The sequence below is a fragment of the Lampetra planeri genome, chromosome 9 (assembly GCF_965212315.1).
Source record: "Lampetra planeri chromosome 9, kcLamPlan1.2.h2, whole genome shotgun sequence".
In the NCBI taxonomy this organism is placed as follows: domain Eukaryota; kingdom Metazoa; phylum Chordata; class Hyperoartia; order Petromyzontiformes; family Petromyzontidae; genus Lampetra; species Lampetra planeri.
This window is the reverse complement of record NC_136115.1, coordinates 12,729,509-12,748,102: the sequence shown is the minus strand read 5'-3', so window position 1 is coordinate 12,748,102 and position 18,594 is coordinate 12,729,509. Positions and strand designations below refer to the sequence as shown.

At 49.0% G+C, this 18,594-nt stretch overlaps 2 protein-coding genes across 7 annotated transcripts in view; one reads left to right on the top strand and one right to left on the bottom strand.

The window, feature by feature from the left end:
• The first annotated feature begins 197 nt into the window (after window positions 1-197).
• PRXL2A (peroxiredoxin like 2A) lies at window positions 198-13,432 on the top strand. Of its 4 annotated transcripts, none has more exons than XM_078597680.1 (6): window positions 198-323; window positions 9,140-9,295; window positions 9,973-10,064; window positions 10,988-11,128; window positions 11,854-12,018; window positions 12,555-13,432. In XM_078597680.1, the coding sequence occupies exons 2-6, from the start codon at window positions 9,145-9,147 to the stop codon at window positions 12,660-12,662; spliced, it is 657 nt and encodes a 218-aa protein (XP_078453806.1). In that variant the 5' UTR covers window positions 198-323; window positions 9,140-9,144; the 3' UTR covers window positions 12,663-13,432. The 4 variants fall into 4 exon arrangements, with proteins under 4 accessions (XP_078453806.1, XP_078453805.1, XP_078453808.1 ...); XM_078597679.1 differs by having other exon boundaries at window positions 210-323; window positions 9,135-9,295; XM_078597682.1 differs by lacking the exon at window positions 198-323 and adding an exon at window positions 605-1,099 and having other exon boundaries at window positions 9,135-9,295.
• A 472-nt stretch (window positions 13,433-13,904) lies between these two features.
• Window positions 13,905-18,594, bottom strand: part of LOC144720705 (protein lin-54 homolog) — a 28,002-nt gene continuing 23,312 nt past the window's right edge. For all 3 annotated transcript variants that reach the window (XM_078597676.1, XM_078597678.1, XM_078597677.1), the window contains exons 12-15: window positions 17,982-18,119; window positions 17,292-17,488; window positions 16,317-16,492; window positions 13,905-15,835 (exon numbers count right to left, since the gene is read on the bottom strand). In XM_078597676.1, the coding sequence (XP_078453802.1) occupies window positions 15,825-15,835; window positions 16,317-16,492; window positions 17,292-17,488; window positions 17,982-18,119 (522 nt within the window). In that variant the 3' untranslated portion in view covers window positions 13,905-15,824. The remainder of the gene's footprint in view (window positions 15,836-16,316; window positions 16,493-17,291; window positions 17,489-17,981; window positions 18,120-18,594) is intronic.

Here is an 18,594-nt window from a genome sequence, read left to right as displayed (position 1 = left end):
CGTTGTCTAAATTAATTAAAAGTCGCGCATTTTGATGTGACGTCACATTTCTCACCCGCCCCCTCCCCTCGTCACACATCGTCACAAATGTCTGACCCCACCCCCCCCCCCTAGGTGCGTGACGTCATTTATGGACGGCCCCTTACCCCCTGCGCAAGATGGCCCTCCGAATTGCACGCGGGGCGATGACGTCCCAGGCGAGCAGCTGGAGGCCACGTGACAAGGGCGGGGCTTAACTCGGTTGAGCGGTGGCGCAGCGGTTAGCGTCGCTGCCCGGTCCTCAGTTCGATTGCAGGCTGCCGGTTCGCCTCGCGTCCCAAGCGGTGAGTCGTCATCGTTACCCTTTGATTCTCTCGGTGAAGTCACGGAGCTAGAAGAAATCAATAGCTGGTAACCGCTCTCATGGGCGAGTTATAGCCGAGGCTCGTAAACTATCGCCCTCCGCACGCGCGAACTGACCAAAGTGCGCTGTTTGTTTTTTTGGGTAGAGTCGCGTTGGTAGAAGATCACGACGTTTCGATCGATACACAAGCCAGACGACTGCATTTCTGGACGTTCATCGGCAAATCGCGCCCCACCCCACCACCCACCCCACCTCTCTCTCTCTCGCATTGAAATTGTCTCCAGTGCTGTTGCTGCTGGCATCAATAGAAGTGGTTTAAAAGTAAAAAAAAGTCTCCCTCTCTGCCTACGTTACGCCGTGCCGAGTTCGATGCCAAACGAGATCGTAACCCCCCCCCCCACCGCTTCCAAATTGCTCTTCGCCGCTAAGCACCCGACGCCCGATTACTTCAACCCCGAAATGTAAAAGCTGCGTCCTCGATCTGCCCACTTTGTTGCGAGCTCGTGGTTGGCTTAAAGGGCCCTCCCCGTGTCGTCTGGACGAGTTGCTGAGTTATGCGTTTAGTTTTCGCGGTGGCGTCTTTCGTTAATGCGCTACGAACGGAGCTTTCGACCCCGGTGCCAAGCGCCGTTCTGCCAGTCGCCGCCGCCGCCGTGATGTGATGTGATACGGATCTTTTTAATGAGCCAATGCGGACACCTTAACGAAGTAAAGTTGAATAAAGTCTCCTCCAGCCGTGGGCAGGTGTGGTGAGAGGTGAGGCTGCTGGTGGGTGTTTGCTTGGCTCGTGTGGTTATCCGTTCATCGATGCTCTGCTGGTGTTATAATAGCCCGCTCATTAACATGTTCTACTACCGAAACGTCTTGATTTTATTAATTTTATTTTCTACCTACGTGACTTTACCGAAAGAACCAAAGAGTATGGGTCCCTGCAGTCACGAAAACGTCAAATCTATTGTTGCGTTTGGCATTGTTCTCGGGAGCTAAATGCCAATGCCTGCGATCTGCTGGCCACAACGAGAGAGGGCTTCAGAGCAGAGTTCGTGTTTGGTTTGCACGACCACAATCGCACTGCAGTTGCGCGCTGTGCCTCGTCTGTAATTGTCCATGTGTGATGGGGATGTACAAGACGGCCTGTTGATGCTGCGATGCGATTGAATATTGTGCACGCCACATGGCTCCACGTCTTATCGTGGAGAGAGTTAACATACGCAATGTGGACTAAGATTGCTTGTAGACGTGTAGAGGCTTTATAAAATACCATCGTTTTATCTGCACTCCGGTCAAATTATTTCAGTGGAGTATCCACAAACGAATAGCCGCCTTTGCTTTTTGGTAAAAGGCAGCAATGACACATTGTGGATTTGTATATTTGCTACCATTGCTATTCTCAGGAGGCTTAACGGCATTTCTTGGTGTTTAGAGACCGTCTCATTGAACAAACACGCTGTGTCGATTTGTCTGAAAGCAGCCAGCCATTGCCACCGTGGAGAAAATTTTGAAATCGACATGAGCAACCCAAGTGTCACAGTTACAGCAACTCTCTGAGTCCCGTGCGCGAATGGAATCAATTACCCTCCAGACTGCGGAATGCGGAGTGGAAATCGTAGAAGATAAATATTTTTTTGCGTGCAGAAAATGCAAACCGTGCTGTGTTAATATCGCCCGTCGGGGTTTTTGTTGCAGCAGTGTCGGTTGGGTGGGTGCTTCTAATACAGCCAATGGAAAGGGGATATCGCAAATATCGTTAAGTGACCTTTGTTCGATAATCGGGGGAGGCATTCCCCAACTGTTCTGCCCACTAAGAGCTGACATTTAGCCAAATCGAGTGTTTGTGTGCGCGCAGTCATTGTGGGAAGCGTAGCGCACCGGTTCGCGTGCTGCGCTACGAACCAGTGGCGATTATCTAAACTGGCCATGGGCCTCCCCTAGGTCGACTCAGTCTCAAATGAGTACCTGGTGCGGTGTGTAAACATCGCCACTAGGGAGACAAAGGCGGCCGGGCGTGGTGTTGGTCATACACCCCCTCGTGTGCCGTGCCGGCCTTGAGAGGTGCTCACTCACAGCACTTGCCCCAACAGTCTGTCCATGCTATACGGGGGATCTTTGTTTTTTGTAGTCATTGGTGTCGAGGCTAAGAACACCAACTCCCTCCACTTGAGAAGTTGTTTTAATCGCTGGCAGTTGTCCGAATTAGAGGCAATGTAAATCAGTGGTGCCAGCTCACTACTCTGACCTCTGAGCCACTTGGCAAATTGACCACCTTTGTGTTTCACTATTATGACACATTGAAAGGGGAAGCAGCAGTAAGTGTGGTTTGTGATGGTGTCTGGATATCAGAAGTTGAAAAGAAGTGAAACATCTACGCTTGGAAATGGGGCAAGGGGTAATACAAATATCCAGAGGTGTGGACTCGAGTCATGTGACTTGGACTCGAGTCAGACTCGAGTCATGAATTTGATGACTTGCGACTCGACTTGGACTTGCATAACAATGACTTTGTCCCACCTATGAGATGTGGACTCGAGTCATGTGACTTGGACTCGAGTCAGACTCGAGTCATGAATTTGATGACTTGCGACTCGACTTGGACTTGCATAACAATGACTTTGTCCCACCGCTGCAAATATCAGTGGGTGGATCGCCATCGCCAACCGTACGGACACGAGTCATCCTGGAAAGGGAACTTTATACTGGTAGGAACGAAGTGGACCAGACCACCAATAGATTATATCGTCCGTCCGTCCGTCCGTGTATCAACATCGACCCCTACTGCAAACAATTGGCAGGACCCTACAAAAACCTTTTGACTCAGTGGGGCTTTCCTGGCTTAACAAGTGTAATAATACATTATGTTTATATTATTTGGTTATTCGTTCCTACCAGCCCACCCCGCAGGGTCCTGTTTGTTTTGATCAACACCGACACTTGTGGGGCACGAACAGACTTGTTGACGATCAGCCTTTCTCTTCAGCACTCTGTCTCACACCAACTTGTATACCCTCTCCTTCCTCCCCTCTTTTTTGCCAATCTGTATCCTTTAGAGGTTTTCCCCCAATCACCATTTTTTCACGCCTTCCTTACCAGCGCCCTTCTTTAATAATCATCTCTGGTCGTGTGCCCCCCCCCCCTGTCCTTTGCATGACCCCCACACTTCAATCCTCAGAATCTTATTTTTATCGTGGAGAAATCCGATGAGCTATGAAGTTATATATTCTTGGTTCTTTCGGTAAAGTCACGTAGAAGGGAAATACATTTTTTTATTTTTTCCCTTCTACGTGACTTTAACGAAAGAACCAAGAATATGAATCCCTGCAGTCACGAAAGCTTTAAATCAAAGCTATGAAGTTCTTTATCACAGATGTTCACTAGGGGAGGGTCAGAAAGTTACAACGACAAACAGCACAAACACACGATAGCAGTGCAGAGAATAGGAAAGGTAAACAGATCACACAAAAATGAGTTTATGAGTTCAAATTAAGTACACACATTCGCAAGCTTGGGCAAGGGAGCAAAAGAACAGCAAAACCAGACCAAGAGACAACACACACAGTCCCTCAATAAATTGCACATTAAAATTAAACTATCGGTATATGGGTGAGGATGAAAGTTACAAATCACATCCAGCACTAATCTGCTTCGGGATATTTTTTGAAGGTTTACGATGTTAAGCGAGGAAACGGGGTTGTTCCAAAACGCCGGTTCTGCAAATTCGCCAATTCTTTTTCTAGTTCTTGGGATAGTTGAAAGTTAAAATCATGACGTGCTCCCGCATGAACTCTACATGAGTGCTGACGCCATAACATCCAACCAGGCAGTACCTCTAACCCTACTTGGACCAAACATCAGCCGTAATTCAAACCAGAACAGACAAACAGGAGCCCTATACGAACCAAAACCACACCATCCAATTAGCCTCCCGCCCTTGTCATTACGAAAACCACCCAAACAGCCTCCCGCCCTTGCCATTACTATAACCACACCATCCAACCAGCCTCCAGCCCTTGCCATTACTATAACCACACCATCCAACCAGACACTAACCCTTGCCATTACTATAACCACACCATCCAACCAGACACTCACCCTTGCCATTACTATAACCACACCATCCAATTAGCCTCCCGCCCTTGTCATTACGAAAACCACCCAAACAGCCTCCTGCCCTTGCCATTACTATAACCACACCATCCAACCAGCCTCCAGCCCTTGCCATTACTATAACCACACCATCCAACCAGCCTCCAGCCCTTGCCATTACTATAACCACACCATCCAACCAGCCTCCAGCCCTTGCCATTACTATAACCACACCATCCAACCAGACACTAACCCTTGCCATTACTATAACCACACCATCCAACCAGACACTGACCCTTGCCATTACTATAACCACACCATCCAACCAGGCACTAACCCTTGCCATTACTATAACCACACCATCCAACCAGGCACTAACCCTTGCCATTACTATAACCACACCATCCAACCAGACACTCACCCTTGCCATTACTATAACCACACCATCCAACCAGCCTCCAGCCCTTGCCATTACTATAACCACACCATCCAACCAGACACTAACCCTTGCCATTACTATAACCACACCATCCAACCAGACACTAACCCTTGCCATTACTATAACCACACCATCCAACCAGCCTCCAGCCCTTGCCATTACTATAACCACACCATCCAACCAGACACTCACCCTTGCCATTACTATAACCACACCATCCAACCAGCCTCCAGCCCTTGCCATTACTATAACCACACCATCCAACCAGCCTCCAGCCCTTGCCATTACTATAACCACACCATCCAACCAGACACTAACCCTTGCCATTACTATAACCACACCATCCAACCAGACACTGACCCTTGCCATTACTATAACCACACCATCCAACCAGGCACTAACCCTTGCCATTACTATAACCACACCATCCAACCAGACACTGACCCTTGCCATTACTATAACCACACCATCCAACCAGACACTCACCCTTGCCATTACTATAACCACACCATCCAACCAGCCTCCAGCCCTTGCCATTACTATAACCACACCATCCAACCAGGCACTAGCCCTTGCCATTACTATAACCACACCATCCAACCAGACACCAGCCCTTGCCATTACTATAACCACACCATACAACCAGCCTCCCGCCCTTGCCATTACTATAACCACACCATCCAACCAGGCACTAGCCCTTGCCATTACTATAACCACACCATCCAACCAGCCTACAGCCCTTGCCATTACTATAACCACACCATCCAACCAGCCTCCCGCCCTTGCCATTACTATAACCACACCATCCAACCAGGCACTAGCCCTTGCCATTACTATAACCACACCATCCAACCAGACACCAGCCCTTGCCATTACTATAACCACACCATCAAACCAGCCTCCCGCCCTTGCCATTACTATAACCACACCATCCAACCAGCCTCCAGCCCTTGCCATTACTATAACCACACCATCAAACCAGCCTCCCGCCCTTGCCATTACTATAACCACACCATCCAACCAGCCTCCAGCCCTTGCCATTACTATAACCACACCATCCAACCAGGCACTAGCCCTTGCCATTACTATAACCACACCATCCAACCAGACACCAGCCCTTGCCATTACTATAACCACACCATCTAACCAGGCACTAGCTCTTTGCCCTACCCACTTTAAAATTTTCTTGGTTCGCTCTTCACTTTCGCCGTTCACAGCGCCGCCGTAGTGGTCTGATCGTGAGCTCCGCATTTGGAGGGTTTGGCTGCGGCGAAGGGGGCAGTCGCATCAGTCGATGGGTGGGGAGTGACTCTGGGGTAATTGGGGGGGGGGACAAAGTCTGGAGAGATGAGTTTGTTGCTGCAGATTCCAGTGAAGGTTACGCAACACGCCATTGGAACCTCCTTTGCCAGGAGCAAAATATGATAATTGTTTTTTTACCCTTTTATCTGCCAACAAAACTGACACACGCAACACGCCGTCGGCACAAAGAGGCGTGTGGTTACAGCGCACAGTTTCGTTGGCAGGTGAGTTACACGCGCGCTTCACAGCTGTGTGGCAAATCTTAGTTATACGTGTCTGAGTGACAGGGCTTGCGTTTACATTAATTTAGGATATATGGGCCATTAGAGGTATAGCTTTGTGCCTTTAGCAGTACAGCCTAAGCCAGTGCTGCTCTATTTTCTTATAAATGGTGTCTGCGGATTATTATTATTGCCCTGAGCTGTGTAAACTGTATGGATAGAGAGGCATTTTATAGTTACATGTATTTTAATGGTCATCAGACTTACATGTGACTCGATCAGTTAATAACAATGTAGCATTGTGGTCATTGTGTGTGTGATGGTGGAGCCAGGATTTTCAGGTAGGGAGGGGAGCAATCCCTCCAGCAATGAAACATGATAGAGGAGTTGTTAGTAAGTAAGGAGTTGTTAGTGAGTAAGGAGTTGTTAGTAAGTAAGGACTTGTCCCTTGCTTTTTATTTGCCGCGTGTGCGGCGATGGCGCAGCCATCGATCGAGGGTCGAATTCGAACCATGTGTGATCGGCATCGCGCTCGCTGAAGGCGAATTCCTTCAGGGAAGTCGTGTACTGTGTACAACACTGCGCACAATTCTGTGAGTCACTTCTAACTGCTTTGCCGTTACTTATTTCCAATTATGGACTCGGACTATTGTCCTATCATCTCATAGAGTCCCTGGCACGTAATAATATGCTACACAGCGGCAGTGGGGGTCGCAAAATGCCGATTTATTACTAATACACTCCAATGATCCGATCGAAATTAAGGATTTCGATCGGATCATTGGGGGGGGGCACGTGCCACCCCCCCCCCCCCCACTGGCTCCGCCAGTGTGTGTGTGTCAATGAAATGCCATCTATTTTCGTGAGCTTTTCTTCATTCAGATGTTTGGTCAGTTCCTGAATGATCGGAGCAATTTTCAGAAGATCCATGCGGTTGCTAGGATAACAGTCTGTACAAAGGTCAAACTACGTGCCATGCTGCATTATGCAAACTGCTTCTCTACCCCAGATTACAGGCGTTGTGCCAGCGTGCCAGGAACCACTAACTGCTTCAGCCACCAGAAGTGGGTAATCCAAAGAGCCATGGGGCTTAATCGGCCTGAAATAACCGCTGCCGAGAATTCGGACCCCCAGAGTTTGGTGTTCACCCTAAAAATCTCACGAGCCTCGAAACATTTTTCGGGAGGCTCCTGCATTTGGCATGTTTGGCCGATAATTCCTCGCGAAGTAGCATTTCACGTGTGGAAGTAAACTAGGGTTGAAGTAGAAAACTAGCGTAAAGGCATAACAGCTCAAATGGTATGCAGATACAGGTCAGGAACCCACTCGATGTACAGCCGTGTTCTCCGATAACGGTCAAGTAGTTGTGTTCCTGAAGAAACACCGCGTTATGGAAATCTCGCGTCATTATAAGTAATATATAACATAGGGGGGTAAAGCACAGTCCGCGATAGCACGTGAGATGCGTACGTAGGCTGAGCAAAGATTTGAGGCGCAGTGGGTAGCATCTAGAAGCATCCAGCAGCATCCCAACGCCTTGTGGTGTGACGCTGATGCTGCTGCTGCTGCTGCTACTGCTGCTGCTGCTAGGCCGAGGCAGCCACACACCCGCCGCCTATTCCTGCTCACGCTGCGACGTAGCTCTGTCCACTCGATCGCGTTCTATCCAATTCGCATCCGCGTTGCAAAACAAAAAAACGCGATGTATCTGATTCACGTTGCGAAAACTCGATGGCGTTCCAGGAGGACGGACTGTAGTTCCACCTGTTGGCCACCTCGCAGCCCAGTGGTTGGCGTGGGACCTGCTGCGTGGAATGAAATGGATCCCATCCCCGTCCGCCTTCCCCCCCCGTCTCTGTAGCCTGGCCACGGTGCAGTAGCGCTGCCTGCACTCTCGATAGCCATGCCACACCGATCCTCTTCTTCAAAGGGCTGGATTACAGGGCGCTTTAATTCGAGATACGTCTGAATGAGACGCTGTCTCCCCGACAGACCTGGTCTTCACCTGAGGACGGCTGCTTGCGTTGTGGCCGAAACGTCGTGAGAATTATTTTATTATGTTTTATTTTTATTAATTTATTATTTCCCTTCTACGTGACTTTACCGACAAGAACCAAGAAGATGAATCCCTGCAGTCACGAAAGCTTTAAATCGAGAGCTGAACTGTTCGACTATTTAAGCTAATTCATTATTCGACCTATTATCAGTTTGATTACTCGGCTAATCGGATCACACGGACATGGTTGAGAGAGAAAACGTCCTACCTCTGTTCCCACTTGTGTGTGTGCGAGTGGTGGTGCAGCGGTTAGCGTGCAGCACTACGAACCCAGCGACCCGAGTTCGATTCCCGCGCACGGCCAACACCAGTGACCATTATCTGAACCGGTCCTGGGCTTCCCCTAGGTCGACTCAGTCTCAAATGAGTACCTGATGCAATGTGTAAACATTGAAAAAGAGCGTTATATTTCATCGGATTCCTCCAGTATAAATACATATTCTGATTCCCTCCTATCTCCAAAATTTGTGCTCGCCTTATCACATTGTCTCCGGGCAGGTATGTTCCCATGTGCCTTTATCATCGTAATGTGTAAAATTTGCCACTGGGGAGACAAATACTATCGGGCGAGGTGCTGGCCACCCACCCCCTCGTGTGCCGTGGCCGGCCTTCATAGGTGCTCGCTAACAGCACTTGCCCCAACAGTCTATGACGGCTATACGGGATGGGGGGGATCTTTGTCTTTGCTCCCAGGGCAGACGTGATGGGGTGCTCCCTGGTGGTGCTGTCGCTGGGCGGGATGGGGGCAGCCTTGGCCAGCCTGATCCTCGCCAACACAGACTGGCTGCTTCCGCAGGCCGAGCCGGCAAAACTGGTCTACCTGGCAGATGCGCCGCTCAGCTCGCTCGATGGAGGTAAGTCAAACCGCTGGCAACAACGAACCTAGCAACAGATACTGACAGTCACGTAGGAGGGAAATAATAAAATAATAAAAATACTACATAATAAAATAATTCTCACGACGTTTCGGCCACAACGCAAGCAGCCGAAACGTCGTGAGAATTATTTTATTATGTTTTATTTTTATTATTTTATTATTTCCCTCCTACGTGACTTTACCAAAAGAACCAAGAAGATGAATCCCTGCAGTCACGAAAGCTTTAAATCGAAAAATAAAAAGATACTGACAGCATTCGGTCCACTCGCTCACTCACCCACCTATCACTCAATTATCCACTCGCCGTTTCACTCAATCGCCTACTGGGTCACTAACTCCATCATCTACCCACTCTCTTAGTCACCTACTTAATCACTCAGTCACTTACTCGCTCACGCACTCACTTAATTCAGTCACCCGATTAAATCTTTCGCCAAGCGTTTTCATTCTCTCATCTGCTTAATCACCCAGTCACGCATTCACATCCACTCACTCACTGACCAATTCACCCAGTCACGCATTCACATCCACTCACTCACTCACCAATTCAATGCGCACATATATGGCTTTAAGTACACGCCTGCGTGCGCATTAACCGCTGCCTGTTGCATGTTTGTGGGTGACTTCATGCCCGTGCGGACCCACCACGTGCAGAGTCGCGCAAGTTCCGTGCGGGGGAGCTGTGGCGGGATAGAGGTGCCGTGGTGATGGCCGTGCGGCGTCCCGGATGATTTTTGTGCAGAGAGGTACACGCCACAGGTGCACGTCATTTTCACCCCCCTCGAGCGTGAGTGACGGGACGATGTTATTTCACAAGAGACGCGTAACGAACCATTGAGCCCTACGCCTGATGAGAACTTGCATCACATTGGGGGCCGTGGCATGGCCCAGCGGCTCGCACGTTCACCACTTGTCGCGGACGTTCGTAATTTTAATTTCAGTGGCCGCCCTGATTATTACTGCGGGTGTAATAACCACGTTGACACGCTCTCCGCTTCACAGTGTACGCTAAAGATTCACGCGGGGAAAAACCTTACAGCACTTGAGATTTTCCATGCCCTGTCATTGCCTGTGACCCAATCACCCCGAAGTTAATCAGAGTTAAGCCTGGTAGTAATTGGTTGGAAGACTGTCTAGGAATGCAAACACGAACACTGTTGTTGACGCCCCACAGCTTGAGCTGCGAGGCGGCTAGATTACATAGAAACGACGGATTCTTCTATCCATCCGTGTGGAATTTCTCGTGTGCGAAGGATGTTGTCTGCGAGTGCGCGCATTGTCCACGGGCACTCCGGTTTCCTGCCACGTGCCACTCGCAAATTAATTGTCCTAACATCCCAATGTCGGACAGTCCTGAAAAATCCCATTTTTGAAACGCAGTGAAGCTTTACTGGCTGAATAACGAGGATTATTCACATTCAAATAATTGTGAGTCAAGTTATGACCACATTTCATTTCAGAACAGAGGGGTAAATTACTACAAACCCTCAGGCAAGCAAAGGCTCTTAGTCGCAGTCATGCATGCAAGTGTTTTTGGTGAGTGGCCAATAGATTTGGTTCGGCGCCGAATGTTTGCATGAACTTCTTTCGCACCGTACATAGCCAACGGTGCTGATAGGAGGAAGGATGGTGAGTGGCACGTGCCGTGTGCGGCGTTTGTGCTCTGCAGGAGGCGAGCCTCCTCTCTGCACTGGCCCCGTTCCTCTCGGAGCACGACGTGCCACTGGCAGCTGTGGTGCACGAGGACGTGGGAACCGAGATCAAGGACTTCCGGCCATTCTTCCAGGGCCAGGTCTACCTCGACCAGGAGGTTTGGCGGTGATGGGGGCGTGGAGAGGGTTTTGAGTCATGCTAGGAAAACATAAAAGAACAGCCTTGCAAATGCTTACCCATGCCACTGCTGGCAGGAGGGCCTCCACTAGGAGGGAGCACTGGAGCCTCTCCACAGGGTATTTTGGCCTACTCTTCCATGTTGGCCCAACATCATGGAAGTGCTCAGAGCAACCATACTTTTCTCCCTCCACATGCAACCTGCCCATTGGCCGTGGTGAACCCATTTATACTGCTGGGCGGATAGAGGGTCGAGGGGGTTATTTACTTCTAGATTTGAAGTTTTGGTGACTGCAAGGGTCCATACTCTGTGGTTTTTTCGGTAAAGTCACGTAGGTAAAAAATAAAATGAATAAATCACGTTTCGGAGGCAACACAAGCTTCCGTCATCAGTTGGCACCGTCACAGCAAAACTACTGTATCACTTGATACAGTTTGTGTTGCCTCCGAAACGTCGTGATTTATTTATTTTTATTTTCTTTTTTACCTACGTGACCTTACCGAAAAAACCAGAGTATGGGGTTATTTACCTTTCACCATAGTTTCAACTGCAACGCTGGGAGGATGAATCAAACCAATTACTTCTTTATTGCAAGTGCAGCGTGGTAGCGTCCTGCTATTTAGATACCATCGCAAATGCAATTCGATTAAATCGAATTTAGACAATGGCCATCTGTAATACTTACTCTGTATTATTTCTCGCAGCGGAGGTTCTATGGACCCAAGGAACGCTGGATGTTCTGGCTGGGCTTCGTGCGCCTGAGTGTGTGGCGTAACTTCATGCGCGCGAGGGAGGGCGGCTTCCAGGGGAACATGCTGGGCGAGGGGCGCATCCTGGGTGGAGTCTACGTCATTGGTGCCGGAGACCAGGTGAGCTCGGCCTGTGGAGTTTTGTGAATCATAGCGATGTGATCTATTTATTCAGAAGAGCCTAAATATAGAAGACGCTTTGCTTTCAAGAAGAAACTACATTGAAGTTGGGAGTTTTTTTTTTAATTCAGCGTCACCTTGAATGTATGTTACATTCAAGATTGACAACTCACGTGCTGTTGAGATAAGCCTGCAACAACCAGATTAGAGCGATCAGTATTTGCATTATCAAGCTCGTCTTTTCACGCCTGGATAAAGGCCTTCCCACACTGTCCTCACAACGCTGGGATGCTTTAATCCATCTTCTGCACATGAAGCTGATGTAATTACTCTACGTCCGCAGTGCTCATCCTATTGGCCAAGTTCTTTTATGTCGATGCCATTCCATCGCCAGTCTTGTCCACGAGGCATTAGAAATGTTTAAATAAAAAAAAGTTACATGTTCCAAGATACAAATGTATTTCAAAATTCTTTCTGCCACTGCATTTTTTCCCTCTGCTCCTTCCCTTCCACCATTGCTCCCCCCTCCCCCCTAGGGCGTCTTGCTGGATCATAAGGAGCGTCAGTTTGGAGACATCGTCAACAAGACGGCTGTGATGGATGCGGTGCGCAAAATCCAGCCCATCCTCAAAAAACTAAAATAACTACAAATATACGGGCGTTAACAGGCGCATCCTCCAAATCACCAGCTGAACTGATCTAGAACTCCATTCGCACCAATGCAATTTTCATACACTGGCAGCATTTCCGGTATTTAACACGCTATTTCTGGAGGCCATCCACTGGTTCAATAATATCTCAGCATGAATATAGACACGGTGTTGATAAACTGTCCACTACGTAAGGATACTGCAATTATAAATCTGCCAATAATGTAATTTGCACCCCTATACTGGGTCGCTTTGCAATGCTGTACGCTAGTGCACAATAAATGCTTTTTGTCTCAGCAAAGTGGTCTAAAATATTTACCCAGATATTGTAATTAATATTAGTTAATTATCTAATGCCAAGTTAGTATTAACTGAACGTCAGGGATTTTTCCCGTGCACGCAGAACGTGCACACACACTCTGCAGACCTGAAATTCGCTATGGTACCAACAGCAGCTCTACAAGACCGTGCGCTCCTGTATCAATGACGCCTAGCCGCAAAGGGGTAATTATCGCTGGGGTTTGGACTGACTTCAACAGGGGCCCACCCTTGGGGAGGGCAAGGTGGTATCATTGTTGTTTCTCAAGTGTCCATGCACACCCAAGCCTGCTTGTGTTCGCTCCGTTCCCTTGTATCTTGTGTGTTAATGACGAGCTTGTGCCCTAAATTTACAGGACCGGTTCTGAGTATTAGCAGAAGATGTGGGGGGGGGGGGGGGAGGCAGAGGAGGTGCCTGCAATGTGAATAAATAAGCATTAACACTGCCTAGTGTGGTTGCCTGGTCATTACACGTGCGCACATTAAACAATGCTAAACGGACAGTGTAGTTGCCAGAAGTTTGAACACTTACTCCATGAGTCCTGTCCATTCTCAATATATAATCTGTTCCATCAGGGACTGACATCTTGGTGTGGACTTGGGCCATTTGCCTCTGCACAGCAGAGGTAATGTTACCTTGCAGGTGCAGCCTAATCAGCATATCGGGTTTTTCTTATAGCTAGGGTTGCATACGGAGGTCCAACGAGATAGTGGTGATGGCTTACCACTGTAGTGCTCTCGTGACAGTACAGGAGAGACATCACTAGAGCATTCAATTTATATATTTTCTTCTTCATGAAACGTCAGGTGTCAGAGCTCTTGACATAGCCAATCTAAAACGGCTACTTTGCGTTGCGTTTAACTGGCTTCCAATAGAAGTGACACAGCACATTGCCATACAAGTTACTGCAGTTACAATTTGAGCAGAAATTTCATCCAATAATGGATAGAGCACTCAATACTTTAATTTATCTGAACCATCACAGTAACCTGTACAGACACCGTACCCTCTTGAGACACACTTCCAGACACGCACAGGAATACATGTTGCATTGGTCTCCACTCACAATTATACACCAACTTACTCTTTGGTTTTTTCGGTAAAGTCACGTAGGTAAAAAACTAAAACGTAGCGAAAGCATGTGCTTTCGTGACATTGTCCCCACCTGACGAAGGATGCTTGTGTTGCGCCCAAAACGTCGTGATTTAATTGATTTGTTTTTTTACCTACGTGACTTCACCGAAAAAACCAAAGAGTATGGATCCTTGCGGTCACGAAAACTTCAAATCTAGAAATACACCAACTTGCGTACCAGTCCTGCAGTGCTGTTTATTGGCGGTCCCACACGCGTGCATTCAGGACTCGTATAAAAGGCTTTGTGGGGGGGTCTAGGGTGGGTAAAATTTGCAAAAACACATTTCTCCCATGGGGAACGTATTGGGGAAGGGGAGGGTTTTATACAATAGTTAAATAAAAAACCTCTTGCTTTTTCCTACCAAAATACTGAACTTTCAATCGAGCGACGGAGCGACACGACAAGAGGCGCTCACTTGCATGTTGACTACTCATGGCTCTCTCCAGCCTTTCACACGGAGACGTCCAGAAGTGTGCCGTTTGCTGCCAAGATACACCACCTCTCATTCACTCCCCCAGCCGACCAGCGCATGAGCAACAACAACCACTGTTTAGCACTTAGTGGTGGTGACATCACTGCGGCGTTTGTGCCATGCTAGGTGCACTGAGGCCACGTGAAGTGCTGAAGGCCTGCTGGCAGGTCACGGAACAGATCCAGGTGCCATGGGTTGATAGATCACTGCTCGATGCACCAAACGTGTTCCCCACCGTGCGAACCTTCTACGTTTTCAGCCGCTGGCGCTCTGCTCATTGTGAGCATCACTCCTCTGCTCTACGTTATTGGTGGAGGGCCATTGCCGCAAACTCCCGAGCAGCGCCCTTCATGAACCTCCAGAGGCCCATCTGGACACTGCCGATTCCAGTCATCGGAAAATCCAATCAGCTCCACATCCTGAACCACACCAGTCCATCTCTTTTGTGCCAGGCAGTACATCTTTCGGAAAATGTACATTAGATACAGCACCATATAGTATTGGCGTCTACGCGGGTAACCTGTACAGACAAAACGAACCCTCTTCCTCCCACCCCTATATCTACACGTGCATACACACATACGTACACAACCATATCGTCTCTCTCTCTCAAACATGCTCGTCTTTACACGGTGCCGTCTGGTGTTTAAATACGGGACGTCGGGAACAAAACCCAAGAATATTCGATCCATCCACCTTGCGGGGGCCCTCCCAGATCAGTGCCTCTCTGCAGCGTGTGTTTAAACAAGGCAAAACCCTGGAGTGGTTTTGACTTCATCTAGTCTCATCAGCAGGGTGTGGCCTGTTAACAGTTCTCAGTGTGTACAGATGACAGAAAAACGCTCAAAATAATTACACGTTGCTTGCAAAGATTACGGGTAAAAACAATACCTACAATCCACCATTTACACAGTACGTCGTGGCAATTGTACAGCGTGGGGAGCGCAGAGCGGACAATCGAGTCGCTGGACTCAAAGCCTCGCCTGCCTTTACAATTAGCGTTCATGCATTACGCGAGTACGGACATATATCATTTACATGATATAGAGTCTCCGTTTAATCTACACTTCAGTTCGTGAAACAATTGTTAAAAATGTTAAAAGCCTTGCAGTGAAGGCCAGCATCTCTCTCCACCCAGCGGTTCAGGCGTAACCCTGGTTACCGCTGCGGCGGAAGTCATTTGGTTTCCAAGACAATACAGATGACGCTTTGCGGAGGCTTGAAGTAATTTCATCTGTTGCCTGGTGAGAAAAACGAACATGACAGCGTCAGTAATGACAAATCACCGCGCGTTTCATTTTGTAAAGTTTACTTTTATTCGTCCTTGGTATTCGTGGCGTTATTCAGAATGAGCAACAAAATACCAGTAATTTTTTAATAAAAATTTACAGCATGCTTTCGTCATTTCTCAGTAGTAGCTCCAGTCATCGACATGTGGAATCTCCACAATTGGTTCAGGGGCACTAAAGGAGCCGAGGTACTGCTCTAGAGTTACTGTAGAAGTGGAAAATAATGACCGTTTAATTGTAAACGTACCCTAAAAGCAACACAACTTCATGCAAACATTTAATTGATTTTAGAACATCTTCACCAGACTTACCATGACGCTCCGTTAGGGACAGACAGACGACAGAAGGACAGAGTCAGCGTAATAACGCTTTCGATCTAGCTCGGAAGGCGCTAATGAAACAAACGCGCGCGCACATCACACGGCGAACGTACCTCGTACTTTCCCGGCCGAGTTGATGATCTGCTGGAGGCAACGGCCAAACTCCTGCAGAACGCGGCGTTCGGCAACGGCGCGCGTCTCCCCGGCTCCCAGGACCTCGTCCACCACCGTCAGGAGGCAGTCGCACGTCGCCTCGGCCACTTCGCGCGTCACGAAGTTGAAGGGCAGCCTGAGGGGGCAGCGGGCAGAGCGGAGAGGGCACGGGGGCAGTGGAGGGGGTGGGGGTTAGAGAAGCCCCGGGGGAAGCAGGGAAAGTTCCCGCTTTGCCGATCCCACGTGGAGGATGGATCAAGTCGTTGGCAGGGGTTGATGCGAGCCAGGTCTGTCTGGGTTGGCGACTCGGAAAATATGTCCACACCTGGCACACCACATCCGACATGCCTCATGCAATGGCCGCGGCTACTAAATCATGTACCTCGTTTCTCGGCGAGCAGATAAAACCCTGGTCATAACTCAACACCGACTCTTTAAATGCCAAATTCGTCAAACTAACACTTGGGTCATATTTGATGAAGCAACTGTAAGTAGTGCAGTCCTCTTCTTAGGTGGAAATCCACTTAAATAATGAGTTGTAGGTCCTCTCCGTCGTGGTCGTAGACAGAGCTAAGGCATTAATACTCTCAACCTTCGTTGTAAAAAGGCATGAAAACGGCCGCCCTCTTTTTCCCCCTTTCTCCCAAGATCCGCAATGTCACCCCCTTAATTCAACACAGCTTTCGCGACCAATATTACTCATAATTAAGGTTTTCTGGGCTAGATCGCATAAATATAAATGCGTCCATGTTGTGAAGTAATAGCTAATAGGCACATTTTGCTCACGTGACAAACCTTACTAATCGGCTGTGTCGGGGTGGTTTCACAACACATTTATATTTACGCGATCACCACCCCACCCCCCCTCCCTTAGTTTTTCAACGCGTCGTAACGCAGTCGCCCTCGCTGCTCCCTCCTCTCCCGATGCTCCTCACCTCTCCCCGGTGCCATTGGCTGGCGGCCGTGTGGGCAGGTCCGAGATCTGGCTCGACAGCTTGGTCTTGGCGGCCGTCTGCTGCAGCACACGAACCTCGGCCGCGTCTGCCAGGTGCATGAGCGTCTTGCGCTCCGGGCTCTCCTCAAAGTTCTTGCAGCCGACGCACTTGCACATCGAGGAGCACATGATCTTGGCCTGGCACCCGTTGCACACACGCAGGCAAAGGTCGGGGCGCCGTGGTGGCGAGATGTTAACTACTCCGCCTGGTACGCAGGAGGTCGTGGGTGCCACTAAAGTTGGGCTATCATTTGTGATGGCCAGGTCACTTCTAAAGAGCCGTAGAGCTCAGCGGGCTTTACCTGGTAAAATAAATGTCCCTTCTGTAGAGTGCCATTCTATCCCTCTGGCTTCTGTGCGTTATGAAAGGGCATTGCGCGAAACAATGCTTGTAATAAACTTTTGAAAGAATCTTGCAAAATGAAGTCTTAACATCAGCAACCAGCACCCTCGTCGAGATTAGACTTTAAATCCCCTTAAATACAACACACGCTGGAAAAGGTGCAAAAATGCCTCTCGGTGTTGTGTGGACTTAGCGGAGGATAAGTTGAGGCTCAAGAGGTGTCTCTAGCAGGTGGGTGCAAGTTGCTGGTGGTGCCCCCCCAGTCCCCCCGCCCCGTGTTCCCGTCACCTCGTAGCACTCGCAGTAGTTCTTGAGGCAGCCCGAGCGCTTGCAGTGGCAGCCCTTGTTGTGCCGCCGCTCCGCCTCGCCCTCCTTGCCCTTTCCAATTTTGGGGCGGAACGCTTCCGGATTCCGGTCCAAGCACGACTGCAACCGAAACAGCGCATGTGCGTACGAGCACAGACACACGCGCATATACACATGCTCTTCAACACATGCTCGCCCCCCCCCGCCCCGCCCGAACCTTAGCTCGACAATAGAACAAAATCTGCAACAGCTGTCGCCATTTGACAATTAGTGGCGATGGTGTTACCACTGCGCTTGGACCAGGCTAGGTGCGCTGTGGAGTCATGTGAAGTGGAGAATACTTGCTGGAAGGTTACGGCACAGGCCCTGCTATAACAAGGCCGTAACAGCACATGTCTCCCAAGTACTAATATTTACACACGACAAGAAGAACCCATTTAAAGCTTTCGTGACTGCAGGGATTCATCTTCTTGGTTCTTTCGGTAAAATCACGTAGAATGGAAATAATAAAATAAAACATAATAAAATAATTCTCACGACGTTTCGGCCACAACGCAAGCAAGCCCTCCTCAGGTGGAGACCAGGTCTGTCGGGG